Raw genomic sequence first — 23,178 nt, 5'->3', positions numbered from 1 at the left:
GTCAGTAGAGCCTGTGAAGCAAGATGTAGCTTCTCATTCACTTTCTTTCTTCTTTTTTCCCCCCTTATCTAGTAAAACTGTTTTAATTAAGCATTTGGGATTTGAATTATTAAATAACATAGAAGATTCTGTCTGCTCCTGTTCCCTAGCTAATGTGCCTTCCAGACCATTATTGACTGTTTTTAGACATCGAAAGCAAAACAGAGAATTTATCATACATACGTGACAGAATTTAAGGTTATCCTATCCCTAGTCCTAACAGCGCGTCTGGCGCTAAACACCTTGTCAGACATCCCATTGTCAGTGAGGATACAATAGAATACCAACAGAGGAACAGCTTTTGTTGCCAGTCTTTTGAAAAGTATTTTTGAAGAATGTTTTATCACTAGTTCTTTTAGGAGTTCTGATTTGAATATTTACTACTTCATATGTTGTGTGTGTGTGTGTGTGTGTGTGTGTGTGTGTGTGTGTGTGTTTAGAACTGCATATATTGAGAACTGTTTTGTAGTTTTTTTAAACACATGATCCTAAGGAGATAAGGTCATGACCAAGATTAATGTAGTAGTGTAGCATCTGCATGTGTGTGTGTGTGTGTGTGTGTGTGTGTTTGCATGCCTACAAGTTGCCTGTCAATTTATAGTAATTTCTTAGGGTTTTCTTAGGCAAGGAATCCTCAGATGTGGTTTTGTCAGTTCCTTCCTCTGAAATATAGCCTACAGCACTTGCTATTCCTTGGCAGTCTCCCATCCAAATATTAAGCAGGGCTGACCCTGTTTAGCTTCTATGATAAAACAGAATCTGGTGCAGGGTAGCAGGCCTTAAATTGTTGGAGAATTTGCACATGTATTCTGCAGACACAAAACCCAGCTTCTAGGTAATAGCAAAAGAGAAATTAAAATAAATGAATGTGTTGATTGTATACTGAATTTAGACTGTGAATAACTGAGGTAGGGGTGTGTGTGTGTGTGTGTGTGTGATTTGCCATCAAATCAACTTTTGGTATGAATGAAAGATCTCCCAGTCATGAGAACTTTTGCTCTGATTTTACAAATTCAGGGCAGCCATGGCTTTCATGGTTGAAGCAATTCATCTGTAATGTGGTAGTCTTCTTTTCCTACTGCCTTCCATTTTTCCCAGCATTATCATTTTTTTCAGCAATGAATTTGGATAGTGATTGAGGGGAAAACATTGTGTTATGCTAAGAGGAATTCCTTTCCCAATTATCCCCTCAGAAGATTTTTGTGTTATTTCTTGTATTTGTTTTAAGGGTTTCTTGTCTTTAAAGCAGTGACACCCTTCTTTGTTTCTTACGTGCTTTTCAGCTCAGAGGATTTCCTGTTCTGAAATTTGTCAAGAATTTTTTTAGAGTTGGCCTTCTTGAGTTAGTGGTGAAGGTGAAATATAGGATGCTGTCTACATCAGTGAAGGGCAGAAGGAAACAAACCTCTTGAGACAGATCTGTGCTGTGTTTGTGAAGCTCAGAAGCTTCTCTGAACACAAAAAAGAAGTGTATGTGATTGAAGGGTAGGAAGAGAAGAGAATTTCTCTTATGTGCCTGCCCACAAGCATGTGCTTATGCTGTTGGCAGAATTCCACATGCTAGTCTTTAAGGAACTAATAAGTGATATTTGTGATTACTGTTATTTATGTGAACAGGACTCAAGGAGCAGCATAGCAATATGTCTGTCTTGCTGGAAAAAGACGCTGTTACGTTTTTTGATCCTGGAAACAATTAGTCAATGATGTTGTACATTCATCTCATATGGGTGTTATGGTATCCCTCTCTCTGTTTCTCTCTCTCTCTTTCTCCTGCCCTATTTACAGCCCATGCTTATGAAAAAACTGATGCTTATTTGGCTCATGTGAATCACAAGTTATACAGACCTGCATTTAATGTATCTTTCTTTCTAATTCGAAAGAGAGACTGAAATATTTCATAGTGATTCTCTTACAGCATGTAAGTGGCTTCAAAGATCATTTGTGCTGCATTTTTGCAGTCTCGTCTCTATTTCCAAACAGCAGAGGGACTCTAGTTTAATAAAGTAATCATGTAGCTTTTTTGTTACTCATTTTTGGTACTTCTTCTCCACTATTTATGGGGCGAAACAAATGGGCAAAATAAAGCAGCTTCCAGCCACTTTGAAGTTTATATGACACATGTCTCCAGAGCAGGTGGGAAATGAAATGAAGCCACAGTCTAGGGCTAAAAATCAAAGCAAAAAGAAGCTGGGATACCCTGGAAAATGAGCATTTTTGCACCTGCATATAAATGCCCCAATGTGAGTGTGGGGCTGCAGCAAAGCAAAAAATGAAAGTGCAAGCATCCAGTGGATGTAATTAGAACACACACAACCAAACAGTCCAACGGGGGGAGGGGGTGTAGGGTGAAGGGGGTTGAAGGGGCATGTATGGAAGGGCCACCATGATTGTGCTTTGCCAATGTATCATTTGTACACCGATATATAGATGGAGCAGTGCACGTGTGAGTGTGTGACTGATCAAAGGGATGGCCATGCAGTGGGATGGCATCTGGGCAGACATGGGAGGTCACAGGCGGTGTGTTTGTGCAACAGTGTGCATGCATGATGACAAGGCAACAAAACAAATTAGCCAGCGGCACGGCTTGACACTGTGTCATGCAGTCAGTCTGTGCGTATTCAGCCTGCTTTGGAAGTGGGTCATGTGGACAGCAGGGGTTCAAACCACTTTTGGAAAAAGAAGAATCGAACTGCTTTTTCCTGCCCGTCTGTTCCAGCCCTATAATGTACATGTATATCAGTGATTCATTTTACATGCTCCTTTTGTTTTACAAAACATAGTTGTCATGACTGAGAAGGGGAAGGGACTCAATTCTGCTTTCTCTCCAAACAATCTTCCTAATGAAACCTACACGAGACAAAACCATTTAAAGCAACAAAAATAATTTAAAGTGAACCTTAAAACATACTAAATGCAATTAAGAAGTTAAAACATATTTAAGATATTAAAACAGTTCAAAACCATCTGTTTCAGAGAAGTCAATGAGGCCCAAAAGCTTTGATGATCAATCACTTGGCATTGAAATGAAATCACTGTTAGCACCAATCAGGTCTCCAAGGGGAGAGCATTCCATTATTGGGGTGTGACAGCTGAAAACGCCTTCCTCCACATCCCCACACAGTGTATTGATCTCATTGGTGAGAAACAGAGGAGAGCCCCCACTCCAGCAGATCTTAATCCTTGGGCAGGCGCAGATAGGGAGAGATGCTCCCTGAAATGTCATTGTCTCAAGCCCTTTAGCACGTTAAATGTCACCATAAGCTCCTTGAATGTAGATCAAAAGCATATTAGCAGCTAGACTAGCAGCAGCATCCACGTATGTATTTAGCATAGTAGCACCCAAAGTAACTTTCCTATGTTCATGGAGTTGTTAAAGCCTGTTTTCTGTTTTGACTAGCTTGAGGTCATTCCCTCAAACATTGCAGCCCTCTGTTATAGAACACATCTGGCCATTTCTTGGTGTCCTTTTGTTTTGAATGGCAACCAAATAAATATCAATTGGTCATTATAACCATGATCAAAGGTAATTAAAAGGTTTCCTTTAATTTCCCTGTGCTTTGTGGAAGTTTGAGCTGGAGCAGCCAAAAGTGCTCAAGAGCCATAATTTCTCAGAGGGAACTTGCCCATTTCCAGGGATTGTGCTAAAAGGAAAGAGAGGGTATATTTTTTTAAAAAAATAATCCAAACCATTTCCTCCTTGTTTGGATTAGTTTTCGTTCTTTTATATCTACATAAGCAGGCAGTAGACCTTGTGAGTATCTGATTTCTTTCTGCTGCATACCTAATACACATTCATTGTTTCCATGATTACATGAGGGAGGCATTTTTATGCTGAAGAAGAAGAAGAGGAGGAGGAGGAGGAGGAGGAGAGGCACTTAAAAATCTCCATAGAAGCAAATAATAGTGGAATAAGGTTTTTATAAAAATAAAATAGGGCACAATTCAGCCATAGATAAGTACATTTAAGTGTCATTTATTTCAGTAGGAGAGGTGGAAGTACAAACTTCTTACCCTTGTTATTGAGAGATACAGGGATTGAAGGATTTGAACAAGAGTAGTAGTCTAATGTAATCATTAGAAGTAGTCTAATGTAATCATTAGACTCACTGCAAGGACTTTGGCTCTAATTCCAGCTGGGCCATGGAACTCACAGCTAACCTACCTGATAAGATTGGATCTATACACATTTGCCATATAGGAACACCTATATACATATGTATGTCCTGAGTGCCTTGGAGAAAGATTGCAGTGTGAATGTACTAAAACTACAGAAACAATTCAGCAATAGTCAACTTCAGTATTCTTCCACTGAGACATAGAAATCCCCAAAGTGGAAAAACTAATACATTACTCAGATTGGATAGCTGCACATGTTGTTATGTGCTTATTAGTCTTTTTTCTTCTTCTCCTTTTTTTGCCCTTTGCGCCAGTTTATGTCACCCAGACATGAGTAGCAGAGGAAAAGATGACCCTGCTACACTAAATTGCAACTGATGCTTTTTGGATCAACAGAGACAATCAGTAGAGATTCAGCTTTGTTGATGGTGGATAGTGTCACCCTGTCTATTCTTAAAATAGTACTCCAGCTGAAATTTACATTTTTAATCAATCAGTTAACAATGTAAAGAATTCTGTATCTTAAAGGAGAAGTTTTTTAAGTTGTTCCCTTCCCATGGGACAATAGCATTTTTCAGCCGCCATCCCCCCCACCTTGTCGGTCCTGGGAAGTCTACTGACAGTCTTAGCCTTGCTAATTAACCTATGAATGTGAGTGGGAGAAGGGCATTGTACTCTGCTCAGCCCTTACTGCTGCCTGTTGTTACGGAAAGTTTGCAGCACAGCAACACTCTGCTCCTGCCTACCAATGTGTTATACAGTACAGTGACGCAGGTTTTATTTGCTGAAACTATAATTCTGTGTTTCCTGAAATAACTGTTCAAACATCTATCAAGGAGCAGATGCCTTTGGCAATCTTGTTGTTCAGTTCAAATGCGGTATTTCATATCATGTGTGTGCACACATGCATCCAAGAGTATTCTGTTTCCCTTCCAGAAGAGATGAAGAATAGTTCTGGTATGCAGTTCTGACTCTCTCACATGAAGTTTTTTTTTAAAAAAAAAAAGGGGGGGGTGAAATGTCAACCATAAAATGAGGCTAAGAATTGCACCATATGGCTTCCAAAGAGTTAATCACTCTCCACAAGATCATTTACAGAAGTGTCATCATTTCAGCTACAAGGTTTGCTTCAAGGATTTTAGAAATGGGCACCATACAAGGTTAGGCTCAGTTTAAGATGCTGAGCCTGAACTGCAAGGATAAGCAACCCATGAGCCTCTCACAACTCCCACCTCTTTTTGTGATCCCTGAAGGTCCCTCCATCTACCAATATTTTTGTTAAAACATGGGAAATCATGCTCCAAGAACTAAGCTGCATATGGTTTCCATACCCTAACTCCTGCTCTCTCTCTCTCTCTCTCACTCTCTTTGTGTGTCAGTTTCTAAAAACTAGAAGCTGACTTCTGGCCATTAGGGATGGAAAGAATATCTACAGAAATACTATTTTCTGTGTACATAATACTGTTTCCTGAGGAAAAAACACTGTTTTTATGCAGCAGCGGCAACAAAACACTGTTTTTATGCAGCAGCGGCAACAATAACAACAAAGCCCACAAAGTGAATTTTGTGCAGATATTCTAGACTGCAAGTAGTCTTTGTAAACTGCAGTTTTTGAATACTTTCTTGCTAAAATTACTCAATGCATACTTCAAGAATGAAATTAGTGAAGAATCACATCCCTACTGGCCACTTTAGGGTTCAACAATAGGGCATGTGGTGGACCCAGAACCTTCAAAATTGGCTACCACTAGATTAGAGCCAGCAGTTCTCAAGACTCCTTTCCTGCACTCTTTCCATATTGATCTCTCCATTTTAGGTTCCCTGTGGAGGATTAGGACTGAGAGTATCTATGGCTATTAGTAATGAGAGCTATGTATTGCTTCCCATAGGAGAGGCAATAAGCCTCTCAGCACCAGTTGCTAAGGAAACCTTAGTGAGAAGATATTTCCCATGACTTTCCCATAGCCAACTGGCTGACAACTGGATTAACATCATGGTGAACTTTGGTTCTATCCAGCATGGCTCTTCTTGTGCCTGTGCTTTGAAACAAGAATGCTTTGTACAATATTGTGAGTTGGGCAACAGATATGCCTCTAGTTGTTCCCATCAGCCCCAACCAGCATGGACAGTGGTGAGAGCTGGTGAAAACTGAAGCCCAAAATACTTTATTTGGAGTGACTAGCCTCCCCCAGTCTAGGACATGCACTTTGCTCACGTGGTGTGTCATTGTTATTCTTGTTCTAAAAGGTAGCACTGGAGCAACAGAAAGCACCTGAAGTAGCTTTAGGGGCCACTTTCTGTCCCAGGACTTGCTGAGGGCCACATTGTACTGCTAAAAAAATCCCCCACCCCCAGTACACATAAAAATAGAAGTGACCAGAAGATATTTATTTTTCTTTTTAAAAAAATAATTATCTTTTAAAATGAAACAGTAACAAGGATGACTGCAACAAATGTAAAAGGTGGATTGCTCCTTGTGAAGTCTTCCAGGAAAGGCAGCTTACCCTCTTTCTGACAAAGGTGTATATGCAGAAAAAAAGGGCAATTAGAGGAGTGGAAGCCAGAAAAACAGCCTGGGTGGATTTTGCCTACCCTTACTCTAGAAAGTGCCCAATAGTCACATAGAATGATAGAATCATAGAGTTGGAAGAGACCACAAAAGCCATCCAGTCCAATCCCCTGTCATGTAGGGGGAAAGAATCAAAGCACTCCCAACAGATGGCCATCCAGTCTCTGTTTATAAACCTCCAAAGAAGGAGACACCCCCACATTCTTAGGGAGTGTGTTCTACTGTCAAACAGCTCTTACTGTCAGGAAGTTCTTCCTAATATTTAGGTGGGATATCTTTTCTTGCAGCTTCAATCCATTGCTATGTGCCCTGATCTCTGGGGCAGCAGAAAACAAGTGTGTTCCATCCTTAGTATGCCAAGAAGTGGAGAGACTGGACATGAGAGGCCACCTTGTATCTCCCTCCCCCTCCATGTTACTAACCTGTATGGTGGGGTTTTTTTCCTGCTGTCTCCTGAGTCTTTTCTGTCTAGACTTGGACAAATGAGGGAAAACTGAGGAGTTATCTCCTCAGTCTAGCACTATTGAAAAGGAAAAGAAGCAAAAACTGGGGAGCATCCACTGGAATCTACTGAATAGGGGTAGACAACCTATGGCCTGCGGGCCGGATGCGGCCCGGCAAGGCCTTGGGACCGGCCCCAGCCCGGTCCTGCCGCCGATTGCCGCCGGGGCCTTTGGGAGGCAATTGTCTATAGAAGCCCCAGAAACATGCATTTATATTAACATTTTTTAAAAAAATCAGCAAATTTTATCGCGTGTCCTCCATTTTTTTAAAAAAAGTGTCTTCCATTTGAAAACTTTGTCCTACATTTGTCCTGGTTTATTTATATATTTCATTATTTTTAAAAAATATTTAATTATTTATTTTTTGGCTTCGGCCCCCCCAGTTGTCTGAGGGACAGCAACCCGGCCCCTGGCTCAAAAAGGTTGCCTACCCCTGCTACTGAAGAAACAAGAGACACATCTCAGAATGCTCAGGGAATTATTGTTTAACAGGCACAAAAGTCCAACACATTACAGCCTCTGTGTCTTCTGAGGGCCTTCTTTAGGGGGCTCCTTAGAATCAAACTTGAGAAATTTCTGCAGTGGGAGCTATAGAGCCATTTACTGAACATTTTTTTAAAAAAAAATCTTTTGAGCACTTTTAAAGAGCACACATTATTAATTTGGTCTGTGCACTCCCATTATAGGTACCATATATACTCGTGTATAAGTTGAAAAATATTGTTAAAACTTTGACCAAAAAAACCATGTTTCAACATATACATGGATCAATGCAGTAGTAGGCTGGGCCCCGGAGCCTCTTCTACAGCCTGGCTGTCTCCCAAAGGGACAGCTAGATTGGGGAAAGGCTTGGTGGGGGGAGGCTTGCCTCTGTCCTTTTCCCCAGTCTGGGTATCCTATGAAGGCAGGAGCATATCTGGGCTGAGGAAAGGCTTAGGCGGGAAAGGCTTGCCTCCCTTCATGTTCCCCAATCTGGGTGTCTCTCACAGTGACAGCTGAGCTGTAGAGGAGGAGAAAGAGCGAGTGCTCACCCCTGAAATGTCCTCCCTAGCTTGGCTGTCTCCCAAAGGGACAGCCAGGCTGCAGTGGGGAGGAAGGGTACAGAGACCCAAATTTTACCCTCGACTTATCCACGGGTCATCTCAAAATCCCTGATTTTGGCCCCAAAACCTGACCTCAACTTGATAATGTCGACTTATACTCAAGTATATACGATACTTCTTGATTATCTTCCTTCTGCATTTCTCTAGCCCTGTCCATCCCTAGCTTTAGCACTGCTACTGTTCCTTATTTCAAGGAACAGATGGAGCAGATCCATGACATGTGAAACTGTTTCTTGAAATAAGGATCACATGCCAAGACTGCATTGTTCCAGTTAGATTACATAGAAAGCTCTGGATTTTTTTAAAATTGGCTTTTTCTTTTCGTTTTCCAGCTTAACTCACTCATGTGAGACTAGGACACAGAGCAATGGATTCAAGATACAGGAAAAGAGATTCCACCTCAACATTAGGAAGAACATCCTGACAGTGAGAGTTGTTCAACAGTGGAATATGCTGCCTCACAGGGTGGTGGAGTCTCCTTCTTTGAAGGTTTTTAAACAGAGGCTAGATGGCCATCTCTCAGGGTTGCTTTGATTCTGTGTTCCTGCATGGCAGAGTGTTGGACTGGATGGCTCTTGTGGTCTTTTCCAACTCTATGATTCTATGAGTTACTTGGGTTGTTTGACAAAGCTATTTGTATGACTAATCACTAATGTCACCCTTGCCATAGAAGGTCTCCATTGGCTACTTGTCATCCTCACCAACTGTCTAATTGAGCTGAGACAGGGAGCATTTCAGGAAACAGGCTTGTTTATCCAGCTCCCAAGAAAAGACGTGTATACTGTAGCCTTGCCCAGTGGGGATCTAGCACCAGGCATCACCTGGTGTGGGAGGATGGGACTACTGGGGGGCAGTACTTCTGGTGGGACTTCTGAGGCTGGAGAAACAGCCACGCAGGTGGGAAAAATGACCAGCTGGGCAGGGGAAGCACCACACAGGCCATGGAAATGTCTGCCCACCCAGGCCAGAGACCCCCCCCCCAAGGCCCAGAGCGGCACCTGCAAAGCCCAAGGGGCATATGTGAGCCAAAGAAGTCAATGCTGGGGGCAGGGGCTGACATGGTGTCACCACCCTCTTCTAGGGGTGTCACCTGGTGCTGCCCACCCACTCACCCCAATGATGCCACTGGCCTTGACATTGCTATTTTCTTATGGGAATGCAGTGCATGGTCTCCCCAATGTGATTCATCCCAACCCTGATTTAGACTACAACTGGCATGGATAGTGGTCAATTAAAGCAGGAGCAGTACAAAACATCTGAAGGACATCAGAATGGGGAAAACTGGCATCATTTGTAGCCTCTGACATGTTGTCTCAGGTTTGATCCTGAAAATACTTCATCATTACTAAATAATTGTCATTATTACTTAATTCCAAGTGAACTCAGCTAGGATTTTACTGTTAATGTCTAGAGTCTCTTTCTAATTTGTCAATTATAGCATTTTAATACCCCTTTAACTGCCATAGCTCCGTCCTTTGAACAAAAAAATTTCAATCAGAGAGTTCTAGTGCCTCATCAACTACAGATCCCAAGACTCCATAGGATGCAGCCATGGCAGTTAAAAGGGTATCAAAGTGTTATGACTGCATTGTGAAAGACACACTAGAAAGAGATACCCATAGGTAAAAGAAATAGGGGCAGGCTTGGATCTCATAACTGTTGCTTAATAGGAGCAACAGTGTGAATAGGCTAGCTGGAAGAAAGCTCCCACAGAAGCACCAAAATAACCCCAGCAGCTGTTGTGTGTGTTGTGTGTGTGTTTCCTGTGAGTTTCATAACAGGATTAAGCAATTTCAACGTCACCCACATTACCATGGCTACTGTAAATCATTGTCATGTGCAGCTTTTCAGTTAAGGAGACTTTCTGGACATAGACTCCTTATTTTACAGATATTTTTCCCCTTTGGTAAGAAAAGACTTTTTGATTCTGAGATTCATAAGCCATTTTAAAATTTCTGGCTTCCTTGCTAACTAGAACCAAGGAAAACAAAATTGGCACATTTGTCTTCTGCCCATAGCCACCAACACCACCAGCACCTCTTAACAGGCTTGAATCAGGGTAGACTTCTGTGTAGAGAGAGCCAGACAGATCCTGTCTTTGAACATACTTTGACACTGTTGTGGGAGTGCTAAAACTATGCAATGAAATGCTGATCAGTGCAGTAAAGCTCAGTTCAGACAAGACAGAGGTAGTTTTAGTTCAGGGCAGGACAAGTTTGAGCCTCTTGGATAATACCGAACTCCAGTTCCCATGAACTCAAATTAGTCTGACTAATGGTTCCCCGGCATCTGGAAGTTCAAATGTTTGCTATCGCTCTGTTACTAAGTGGTTATCCTTGCCCAAATGAGTACCATTTAAGCTATTCTGGGGGGCACAAAGGACCTGATCATAGTTTGAGAATCCTCACTGATCTTTCTTGATCAAGCAGCCTTGATGGTACAGAGTTTTTTTTTAGTAGTTTAGACTGAGGTACTAGCTATGACCTTAACTAAGAGAGAACAGCCTTGCTTCAGTGATTTAGTGAGCTAGTAACTTCTCAGTTGGATTATTGCAATGTGAAGTATCTGAGGCTGGGGTTAAAAATGATCCAGAAGTACTTATTAGTCAACAACATGCTGTGAGATTGCTAACTGGGACTAGTAAACATATTGCACGGCACTTACAGGAACAGGAACAGAACGGAACAGAAAAGGGGGGAAATGTGTGTTACTGTACGGGAGAATGCCACCCAGAGAACCCAAGCTGTTCCCCAGCCATTCCTAGCAACTGATTTTGAAGGATGATTTTGAACCATTCTTCAAAATCAGCTGCCATGAAACTTCTATGGCAAGGGTGACATTGGTGATTTCCCCTTCCATACCAGTCTCCAGTATAGATCATGTGTTCTCTGTAAAATCGCTATGCACACACTGGCTGTGTCCCTATCTGCCTCAGTGAAGGACTGAGAGTCTTTCCTCACCAGGAAGAAAAATGGGAAGTCAGCAGTGCTTCTCTCCACCTCAGCAAAGAAGGATTGAGACTCTTTCTTCACCAGGGAGAAAGAAGCTTCTCCCTTTACATCCAGTCACCTTGGAAGCAGAAACTGAACAACTGGCTGAGCAATGATCAAGATGCTGAACTGGCTGTCCATCATGACAGTTTGCATCAGGATTGGAGATTGGACTCTGTGAGATCTGGCCTACGCTCTTTAACTAGAACCATAATTGTATCTTGGGGTATCAGATGGGAAGGAATTTATCCTTTTCCTCTTCATCTTCATAAATCTCCCACCCTGTGTGGCTGTTATGCCCAAGATTGTAAGGGCAACCTGTTTATCCTGAGAGCGTGTAATGAAAACCTCTCCCTCCGTGGACCTATTCACAGCAAGTCTGAGAAAGACATTGAGACACCAAATTTGGTTTTAAACACCATGCATGTAACATTTATTGAATCACACAAACACAAACATTGATTATCAAGAGCTATTTCACTCACACATTCATACAATACTCACACACACTTTCCTTCCACCGAACATTGATCAGTTGTTCTCGAAGGCTGGAGATGACACCGTTGCCGCGGTAGATGCCAACAAAATGGAGGTGAAAGTCCAGGGTCTTTATACTTTTTCTTCTCTCTGGCTTTTGGCTGCTGAAGTCTTGCAATATTGCAGCCCATTACTCAACTTCTTCTTTTGGGAGGACAGACAGGTTGTTCAGATCAGTCCGTGTTCAAAGCAACTCGTTCTGTTCAAAGTCCTCCATTGTCCTGTCAGTTCCTCATCATGGCGACTCAGGAGATAAGGTTCTTCCCGGTCATAGTTCGTCACACCTGGACGGCACCCCACTTCAGCTTCCAAGTTTTCAGACTTTCCTCGCCTCGGTTGCCAAATACCTTCATCACATCAATGCTTTGCGCGGAACCATCTTGTTTGGTCCTTTAGCTATGTTTAAAGCACAATTCCTTGGTTCTTCAGCTCTGGGTTTAAGTCAGAACTCACTCATTCGTCTTACATGGCTACAAAACTTAGGCCTGTTACAGACTGCCAAAATAAAGCTGCTTCAGGTCTCTTTGGAGATATGCTATTTAAATGATGCATGAGTCCTAAGAGTCCGGCGGTCGCACCAAAGCCACACTCCATTCTTAAGCACTGGAGTGCAGCTTTGGTGCAGCTTCTGGATTCTTACGATGCATGCATCATTAACAGCATACCTCCAAAGAGACCCGAAGCAGCTTTATTTTGGCAGTCTGTAACAGGCCTTAGCCATTAAAAAAAGGCCTTTCCTTGGTTACCGTGTGTAAGTCAGTGTGGACTCTTGGTTATATTTCTAAACAACCCCTTTCCAACCCATGCTTACATATTCTTACATGTGCCAGAGTACTATATAAAGGACTTGTTGAAACTAAATCATGGCGGGATACAGACGGGCAAAAAGGGGTGTGTTCATGACGTCATGAAGGTATAGCCTTCAGACGGCCCTTACCTGAATGCCGCCATGAACACGCCGCCCGCACATTAAAAAGGTGCTGCTTTTCCCCGCTTCTTTTCTATATGCTGCGCAACTGCGCAGCTCCGTCTATAAGCTGCTGCACCGGTACGCCAGAATTGTTACGCTGCTAATTTAAGTTACCCATTTAAAAGCTCCGTGTCTGCTGCGTCGCATAATGAGTAGGGGTCCTGGAACATGCGCAGTTTGCACCGAGGCTCTAATTAGAGCGTCAGATGCCATGCAGATGTGGAAGCTGCAGCACAGCTACACTCTATTTTAATGCTTGTAACCCTAACCCTAACCCTAACCCTAGAGCAACATGTATGCATGCGCTGCTAGAATCGTGGAAAGTTTGGAATTTAAAGTGAACCCCTACACACATTCCTGTGCCATTTTCACTTAACAATAAAAAAACGCTAAAACTTTAAATATTTACATATGTACAAGGGAGGTGATGGGGGATGGCAGGGGGACAGCGGTGGCAGCGGCGACAGCTGTGGCTGTGCATTGCAGATTCAGCAAGAGCGCGGGGACCAAAGGAGAGGAGGCATCCATGATGCTGGTGACACTAGCAACGTGCAAGTGGACAAGGATGCCAACACCAGCTGATCATCAGCTGGCAGGAAACCACCATTGTTCTTGGGCAGGGCGGGGGGAAAAGTTTAAAGGGGCCTGGGCGCTTTAAATGTGCACATATGCTTTCTGCAGCTGTGCATCTGCCAGCCGGCAAAAGAAAAAAAAGCCCCGTTTTTGGCTGCCCGTGCGGAAGCTGCCTCTCTCTTTGCAGCGTCCTGCGAGGCGGCGGTATGGAAACTGCGGGTCAGAAACGGCCCCAGGTGAGGCGTCTTCACTGCCCCCCATGTGGAAGCCCCATACACCTTAGCCACGCCCCCGGGGCGGGCGGTCTGGAGGCTCCGTATTCAGCAGAATACACCTCCAAGACGTCTTCCCCTGCCCGTCTGTATCCCGCCCATGTATGGGTATCCGCTTTCAAGTCACCTGTTGACTTATGGTTCCCCATGAATTTCATAGGATTTTCTTAGGCAAGGAATTCTCAAAGGTGGTTTTTGCAGTTCCTTTCTCTGAAATATACCCTAGAGTACCTGCTATTCGTTGACAGTCTCCCATCTAAGTACTAATCAAGGCTGAGCCTATCTCACTTCCAAGATCAGACAGGATCTGGTGCCTTTAGGATATTTAGGCCTCAAACTAATCATAGCAGAATAAAATACATTACAGTAAATGAAAAAAGCAAATTTGAAAACAAATTTCAAAATAATAGCAACAATAGGCAGCTCATAGAACATCATTTAAAATGCCATACTATCTCTGCTATCCTGGTTTTTTGTTTCTTTCATTTTATATTGATGTAACATTTTCTGTACCCAATGTATGATCTGATAAGTTTTCTCTTTCCTTCCCAGGTCTGAATTGTTAGCATCATGGCTACAAGTGCTGTTCCAAGTGAAAACCTCCCTACATACAAGCTGGTAGTGGTTGGGGACGGAGGTGTGGGAAAGAGTGCCCTCACCATTCAGTTTTTCCAGAAGATATTTGTGCCAGACTATGACCCAACCATTGAAGATTCATACCTGAAGCATACAGAAATAGATGGGCAATGGGCAATTCTGGATGGTGAGCCACATATTCTAATTTGATTCACTTTTAATATTGTAAGTGTATAATTTCCATTTACTTTTGTTGTTTGCGTGCCTTCAAGTCATTTCCAACTTATGGCAACTCTAAAGTGATCCTATCACAGAGCTTTCTTTGCAAGATTTATTTAGAGAGGTTTTGCCAGTGACTTGATCTGAAGGTGAGAAAAGCTGACTTGCCCAAGGTCACCCCAAGGGTTTCTATGACTGAGCACAGATTTGAACCCTGCTCTCCCAGAATCCTAATCAAACTTATCAAACCACTACACCATGCTGGCTCACTCCATTTACTTTATTTTCTGCATATAGATTCTTGATCTCTGGACAAAATCAACTGGACCAGTTTTGGTTTGTCCTTAATTCCTCCAGACTGGCCTTGCAAATAAGTCCACAAAAATTAGTAGCCTGTACAAAATTTTACTAGCCAACAGAGGAAGGACAGAGAACTTTTTTCCTTTCTGCAGCTGCCTTTCATATTCTTGAGCCAGTTGCAAGGGATGGAACTTCCATCCTCTGCAAGTTTGCTTGGTTCAGTGACAGGGAGAAAAGTATCACAATCTTGTGTTCCACCTATTCTGACTTGTTCACATACCTCCATTCAGTTCTTGTCACTTCTAGGCCAGCGGTTAAATGCAGTCCTAATTCAGAACACAGGTATTCACATTTCATTGGACAATTGGTTTTCTGCTTCATAGGGAATCAGCAAGACGTGAAAAGGAAAGTTTCCCACATGTTGTAGATCAATAATTAAGATTTTGGTTTTTGTTCTTATTTTATGAAGTTTTTTGGATTGTAAACTATTAATGTAGATTAGGTAAAAATGCTGCCGTTTCAGTTCACCTGCAACAGATCCCTGAAAATTACATTATGTATGTGGCCTATACTTGGCTGTGTCCAAAGAGATAACAGTTATTAAGAGGCAGGCTGTAACAAATTGCAATAATTATAGACAAAATGTTGAAAAATGTCATCAACTTTTATCTTCTGAAGAAAATAGACATTTCAAACATAAAAAATTGATTACTTTCTTCCTTACTGTTGCTTGAATGGAAATCACTAGTTGTTGGAAAACTGGAAATATTTCCTTTGAGGCCTGATGGAAGAGATATGGGATCTATGCTTTTTAGAGAAAATGTCAGATAATATGAAAATATATAAGGGACCAGTAAATCATGATACTTTGTTGAAAATACCTTCCATTTATAGAATATGTGAATCAACCTTGCAAACTGTGAGACCACCTCAGTCCCATCTCAAAGTCTCGTCAGATATTATAACAAATTCTTGTGATAAGGAAGACAAATCTTTTGGAACTGCCCTAGTTGCCTAAAATAAATATTGTCATGATGCAGATTTTATTGTTGTAATATATTAGATGATTTTATTCACTGAGTGTACCCTTTTATGTTTATCAATTTTATCAAATTTTAATAAGAGAAGGGGGCTATGTGCCATTTGTAGTTGTGCCCATTGCTTTTATACAGGACAGTACAATAAGAACAGATGGTGATAGGTCCATGAGAGAACACTCTGTCTTTATTCATTTACCCTGTATAGGCAGATGGAGTGTAAGATTGTCAAATGATAATATATGATTAGTTATAAAGGTCCTCACCAGAAATCATAGAAAGATTAAGAATTTGCATTGTAAGAGCCATTGGCAGTTGGCATCAATCAGGAGAGCAAGACAGAGCAGAGCCTAAGGAAGAAGGCAGCTCAGCCTGGAGAAAGACACTAAAGACTCCAACTGGGGGCTAAAAGATCAGAATAGCAGTGAGCAGGACAGCAAAGCAAAAATTTGTGAAGGCAGAAGCTAAGGAGATCTGTTGGGAGAAGAGTATAGTAGCAGTTCCACACAGTAAAGCAAAGGACAGCTTATGCGTTGGAGGCAGCAGACCTCAAAGGGCTGTGAGTCTTTGGGGAGATAAAACCAAAATGCTTGTGCTATATCTTTGCCAGTAAAGTCTGTAATCAGAAAAGAGTCTTCAGGTTTAGATCTCTGGAAGTGCTAACTGGGAAGGTAGGGGAACGATAGTAATTGTCTCCAGGGAGGCACACAGATTACTGACTGGATTTTAGTGGAGTTACAAAAGTAATGCAAAGGCCTGTCATCACTATTTACCAACAGTTCTGGCCAACATTCCTTACAACTGCACACATCCACCGGGTTAAAAACTGATGGTATGATAAAGCAACAAGAGAGAGGACAAGTGGTCTCATATTATACCTACTCTAGTTCGATTGGAACAATTCCTGTTATGTTCCAGGGGAAAGTTCCAGCACAGTAACAGCTAAGGATGCTCTGATACAAGCAGTGTGAAGGGATAAAAGATAACATCTACACATTTATTTGCACACTGAAATGCTAACTCTTTCTCTAAAGAGCTCTAAATGAAACATATGTGGTTAGGCTGTGGAGTCATTAAGGCAGCAAGAGTGACTTTTTAAAGGTCATCCATGAGCTTCATGGAGAGCAGGGATGTGAATCCAAGGCTCCTTAAGCCCTCAAGCAAGTTGCCTCTGTTTTCACACATGCATGAAAAACAAAGAGAAAAAGTAATAACATATGTTTGAAACCATCCCTGACATCAACTCAGCTTTGGGCTCAGTGGTATACACTTTTTAAAATGTACATTTAGAAAGCACTCTATTGACTCTGAAAAGAAATCAGACCAATATTTATTTTTTTCCCTTGTGATCTGTGTAGGAGATTATTATAACAAGGTAGATTCATTCCATAAACTATGGATTTTTATTCAAGAAATGTTTTATATTAGTCACACTTTCTCTGCATGCTGTTATTTTCATTATTTCTCTCCTTGGGTCAGCACAGCCCATTGCTAATGAGTTAGATGCATTTATACTCATGCCATGTGTATGCATACACAGATCAAATCCAAGAATTGTTCTTGCTAGACTAGTTAGTTCAACTCTAGCTTTACACAGTTTCAGTTAGATAATTCAATTTAATCCCAGTTTTCAAGAAATACTGCTATGGCAATCATCTTTCAGTCAGATGCTATTAAAAGGTGGGTTAATTTTATAAAAAAAAATAATCTTTCATGGATAGAAGATAATCTGGAAATGTTTCAGCCTGGAATTCAAGCAAAATGCTTTAATAAGGCAAGAGTTAAGGAAGGCTATCAAACTCCTTGCTCATATAAGAGAGGAAAGAAAAGTCGACACTGTAGAAAGTGGTCAGGAAGGAAGAGGCAGTTTTTTAAAAATGTAGGTCTTGCAACTTAAGCTCTACACAGCTAGTACTATTACATTATCCATCGGCCATCTTCACAACCCTATGAATTTATGACCAAAATCCTAAACTTCCTTAACTAGAAATAAATTCCGCTGAAATAAATCAAACTTTAATGTACGTAATTCTGGGCAAGCTGTTCTGTCTTGAGACCATAATCATATGGTAAATGTAAAATTTAATTCAGTCATAGGCATTTCTGCTGTTGTACTAGGCAGAAGCATAGGAACTAGATACATATATCTATGTTTGCTCTGAAGTGAATTCCACTTTGTTTGGCTGAATCAAGTCCCAAACAAGTGTACATAAGGTTGCAGCTTAAATTCTTCTCATAAGCTCTGTCAGCAGTTTTTGCTGTGTTTTGCTTGGCCCACCTCGATTTGTACTAACGCCTCACAATAAAATTGTAGTGTCTTGGCTGTTCATGTCTGCACAAATAGGAAAAACAGCTTGGGGATGAACTGACCAAAAGCTAAAGGGCCAAAGATCATTTTGAAAGTCTCCAGTCTTGCATAGTTGTCACTGAGTAGCTTGTTTTTATTTTCCTTGAGGAGAAGAGGGAAAAAATCAACTTTCTCTGTGTTATACAGTATTTTCAGTCAAGAGTTTGCCTATATTCTGCAGTTCTTCTGAAAAAGAAAAATTAACACTTGTGATTTATTGTAAAAGCTTTGCCATCCTCCCCTCTTTTCTTTTCTTTATTTTTTAGAAAAGGGGAGGAAATGTTCTTTCATACAAAAATGGCCAAAGTAAGACTGGATAGAGACATTTCTTTGCCTGAGGCAGAAAATCTCAAAAGGCCCCCACCCCTTTCATTAATTAACATGGAGTACAGTATACCCAGAAGTTCTACACTACAGGCCTCATTAAAATGAACTACTCACTGCTTTTCTTAGCCCTTGTTCTTTTCAGTGAGCTCTTTCAAGAATACGCCTAGTAGACTTTGCCCTTTGGGATAGGAATATCTTCATAGCTCCCCAAATCTTTTGCCTTGTATCATAAGGACCTCATTGCAACAGAGATTCTGTTCTTTCTCAGCCTATAAAAGAGAGTGGTAATCTTGAAACCCAAGGTTAATTTCTGTATTTGATACTATTTTCTTCCAGTCTTGAAAATAGGGACTTTTCCCCTACAATCTGGAAAAGAGAGTCTTTTTGTTCTTCAAAGAAATGGGGACTCATTTTGTCTTGTGTATTTGTCTCCCAGTAAATTCTCTACAAGAGCAAAGGAAGACAATGCCAAAGAACTTACAAAATTTCAGCAAGCATAACTGCCTGTGCTCATACTAAAGGCTGGATGGATGAGAGAATAGAAGGGGCGGGCAGTTTCCAGGACAGATTACCCTCTTGCTTTTACCAGGGGACAGTTCCTTTTTATATAGAAGTTAAAGTCTAGTACCAACATTGGCCAGTGGATAAGTTGACTTCGGTTTTTTGGTCAATTTTTTGACTAATATTTCTAGACTTATACATGAGTATATATAGTAAACCCTTTCTCTTCCCATGCTTTGCTTTGCTTAACGGGTTTAGAACAGTTGCTTAGATGTGGCATTTAAATTGTTCCCCCCTCAATCTAATGATGAAGAGTTACAGAAAGACCTTTGCTTTCTTTTCTGTCAAGGGACGAATGTTCTCAGCACATAGTCCCTAAAGCAGGGGTAGGCAACTTTTTTGAGCCGGGGCCCGGGTTGCTGTCCCTGAGACAACTGGGGGGCCGAAGCCAAAAAATAAATAATTTAATAATTTAATAAATAAATATATATATAAATAAACCAGGACAAATGTAGGACAAAATTTTCAAATGGAAGACACTTTTTTTAAAAAAAAAAAAAAGGAGACAACCCAAAAAAAATTGCTGATTTTTAAAAAAAATGTTAATATAAATTGCATGTTTCTGAGGTTTCTATAGACAATTGCCCTCCAAAGGCCCCGGCAGCAATCGGCAGCAGGACCGGGCTGGGGCCAGTCCCAAGGCCTCGCCGGGCCGCATCCAGCCCGCGGGCCGCAGGTTGCCTACCCCTGCCCTAAAGTGTGGCCTCATAATCAGACCTATGCAGAGTGCTAATGTATGGCACAGTATTTGCTTTCCTGTCAGCCATTTCTGCAAGAAGAAAAAGCTCATGTTTCAGTGGGGGAAAACTAAACGTACAGAATTAATCATCATAATAGCAGCCATTTGTTTTGCGAGAAATACTCTACAAAGGCACACTGGAATTACAATGTAAGAACAATCCTCTTTGAAAAAGTTCACCTCTAGACCAGTGTTTCCAATGGTGGTTGACATTCATGAAGCATAAAACCCTTCCTGACTTTTCTCCAGTCACAACTGGGATTCTGTCTCTGAACCAGGGCCTATGCTACCATTGTGCAGAGTGTATTGGCCACCTCAGATAGCAGATACTGGAGGGCCACAGAGATTAGCCTTTTGGCTGTACCTCTGAAACTGGTCAGCTGTTTTCCTCTACTGGAGGGCAGGGCTATGTGTGACACACAATCTAGCCCCCATGTGTGCCTGCTGTCGTGGTGAAGAATGCTGTTCCTTTGTAGAGAAGGAAGGAGGTGACTGTTTTGGAGATTCTGGCCACAATTATCCATTTTGCAGGGACGTAGCCAGGATTTTAGGAAGGGGGGGTCCAGACTAAGTGCCACCATTATATTGGGGCTTGGGTGCGACGGCACAGCAGCACGCACCATTCATTTTTCTAATGGAGGGGGGGTCTGGACCCCAAGGACCCCCACCTTGGCTACATCCCTGCATTTTGCACCTCTTGAGACTCATGGAATAACATCTGGCCTCACAAATCTGTACATTTGCAAGGCTGGCAAGAGTCTTTTCATTTTAAAAACATGGATGCACACAAACATACTTTAGCCAATGGGAAATATATGTACAAAAAAGGTTTAGAAAAAGCATGTGAATAAATGCAGTAAATGTGTGTGAATAAATGCAGATTTCCAGGAAAGAAATTAAAAATAAAGTCTTTCTGTGTAACCTGAAAACAAAAGTGTGTGAATAAATGCAGTAAATGTGTGTGAATAAATGCAGATTTCCAGGAAAGAAATTAAAAATAAAGTCTTTCTATGCAACCTGATAACAAAATCGGACAGGAAAGTAGATGGGATTTAGAGATGTGCACAAGAAAAAGAAGGAACAAGTCCTCATGTGCTTATTTATTACTGTATTTTATTATTTTAAAAAGGTTTATGATGATTTTGTTTCATTATAAGCCTAACTCATTTTGGCCTATACTGAATGGCCTTCTTCAGGGGCTATACTACAAGTAAACGTAAATAACAATAATAAATTAGAATTTAGAAAGCACTACACATATTTCTGATTACATGGAGATCTGTTTCTTCTTTTGCTTGTATAGCCGAATACATGCTTTCCAGTATTGGTTTGTGACATAGAGAAATGCAGCAAACTCACACTGCACTGTTATAGCACTACTATTCCACTTTAACCGCTATGGCTGCCTCCTGCAGAATCCTGTGATTTGCAGTTTAGGGAGGGGCATTTAAAAATCTCAACTTAGGCCTCAATAAACTACAAACTCCAGAATTCCACAGAAGGCAGCCACAGCTGTTAAAGTGGACTAATAGCACTCTAACAGTGTAATGTGATGTTGTATAGACTAGAATTTTTCACATCCCTATTCCATTGTCACTGTTCAAGTAACATTTAAATGCCATTCTAGTCAGTTTTCTGCACATGGAACCATGGGAGAATGTCATCTTGTCTTTGCCTCAGATAGCAAAATATCAGATTCCAACTTTGAACATTGATTCTTTATAGGAGAGATATTTCATATGGGTCTAAACATCATTCATTTGCCTCATCCTTCATTAAGAATAGAAAATGGCTTCCTGGAATGGCAAAGGGTGGAACTGGCCCCATTTCCTCACCATGTGTTCCTTTTTAAAATAAAATGGTAGAAGAAACATGCCAAGAAATCCCCATGATAGATTCACTTTATGGTCACCATAAGTCGGAAACAACTTAAAGGCACACAAAAACAATAACAATACCTGTGGATTGTTTTAATTTCTTAAAACAATGGAATCTTGTTTCTTAAAACAGTGGAAAACATATGCCAAGGATAAACTTGTTATGATAATAAATGGAAGGGAGAATATTCTTGAAGAGGTAATCCTGTTTGCACATAAGATATGTCACCTGCAATCCATCCTGTTGACACTGGTTTTCACTGCTTTGTGTGGAAACTCCTATAAATAAGCACTAGTAAGTCCTATTTGACCCAAGGGACCAGTTTCTCATTAGTTTGAAAAATAAAGATAGGTGACTCATGGAGCATACTGGGATAAGTGCCTATGGTCATCCATCATCTTTTAAGGGTCTCTCACATTTCTCTACTTCTTTTTTATGTCTGAGGTCCTTAGGGCAGTAAGAACAAGTCTGGAAATGTAAGGATTTCCAAAAAGTATTTGGAACTCATTTGGCACAATCCCTCAAAAGTTAAATGAAATCAGATTTTGTTATAGTGAGGATGAGTAGAATACTATTTGCCTTCCATTTTAGCCATTTCTACAAGTAGAAAAAAACTCCTATAGCTTCAATGGGAAAAGGCTGAAGAGTATAAATATAAGCAATCAGCATAATGGCACACTTTTAGAGTATGTGATAGATCACAGGGAGGCAGAGGAGCATTTGTGTGTCTGCTTAAAAGGATCAAGTAGCAGATTGTATGAAAAACCTGTTCCTGAAAACATATAGTTCTGCTTTCCATCAAAGAGAATAGTATTGAGCTAGCCCAAGGGGGTGAACTAGTGTGACCTTCCAGATGTTTTTGGGCTGCAGCTCCCATAATCCTTCACAGTAGGCTGTGATAACTAGGGTTGATGGGAATTTTATAGGCTAAAAGCATCTGGAGAACCTTTACTGTGTATCCCTGGCTACACAGGCAATTTGAACCGGTATAAGGCAGTTATCTAGGTTCCAAACTTGACATACTGCTATTTTCAGTGAGATTTCTTACTTATGCCTTCAGGTTACAGCCGCCAAGTCTTCACTTCTCTCTATAGCTTATAGTTATAGCTTTAGCTTTACTGCAGGATTTTTTTTTCTTTTTAATCCCTGCCACTCTCACAACTGTGGATTTTGCCTGAAAAAACTTGCATTTACCCTAGAATGAGCAAAATGTCATATGTTCAGCTAGGGGCAAGTGAGGATTATTTCAGCAGTGTAGACAACCCCTCACTCTCTAATAGCCTGGCATGTCTTTCTCTCCAGATTCAGAAGTACTGTATTGCCTTTCATGTGAGCTCTGACACAACGTGTGATCTAGCCAAATACTGGCTTTGGAGGGGAATTTATATCTGTAAACCAAAAAAGGAGCAAAAGTGTTGTCATAGTCAAAGAAAATGGACTGTCCTAAAACCTCAACTAATTTCAGTATGACTGAATCACACTCATTCATTCTTTCAATTTTAATAAATCCCTCTGAAAATAG

At 41.1% G+C, this 23,178-nt stretch overlaps 1 protein-coding gene across 7 annotated transcripts in view; it reads left to right on the top strand.

The window, feature by feature from the left end:
- Positions 1-23,178, top strand: part of MRAS (muscle RAS oncogene homolog) — a 56,812-nt gene that overhangs the window by 20,346 nt on the left and 13,288 nt on the right. For 6 of the 7 annotated variants that reach the window (XM_042463545.1, XM_042463509.1, XM_042463534.1 and 3 more), the window contains one exon: positions 14,225-14,435. In XM_042463545.1, coding sequence (XP_042319479.1) covers positions 14,243-14,435 — 193 coding nt within the window. In that variant the 5' untranslated portion in view covers positions 14,225-14,242. Of the gene's footprint in view, positions 1-8,798; positions 8,820-14,224; positions 14,436-23,178 lie in introns of those variants that run through there. The other variant, XM_042463553.1, reaches the window with a different exon arrangement.

The sequence above is a fragment of the Sceloporus undulatus genome, chromosome 1 (assembly GCF_019175285.1).
Source record: "Sceloporus undulatus isolate JIND9_A2432 ecotype Alabama chromosome 1, SceUnd_v1.1, whole genome shotgun sequence".
NCBI classification, from domain to species: Eukaryota; Metazoa; Chordata; class Lepidosauria; order Squamata; family Phrynosomatidae; genus Sceloporus; species Sceloporus undulatus.
This window is presented reverse-complemented; position numbering and strand designations above follow the sequence as displayed.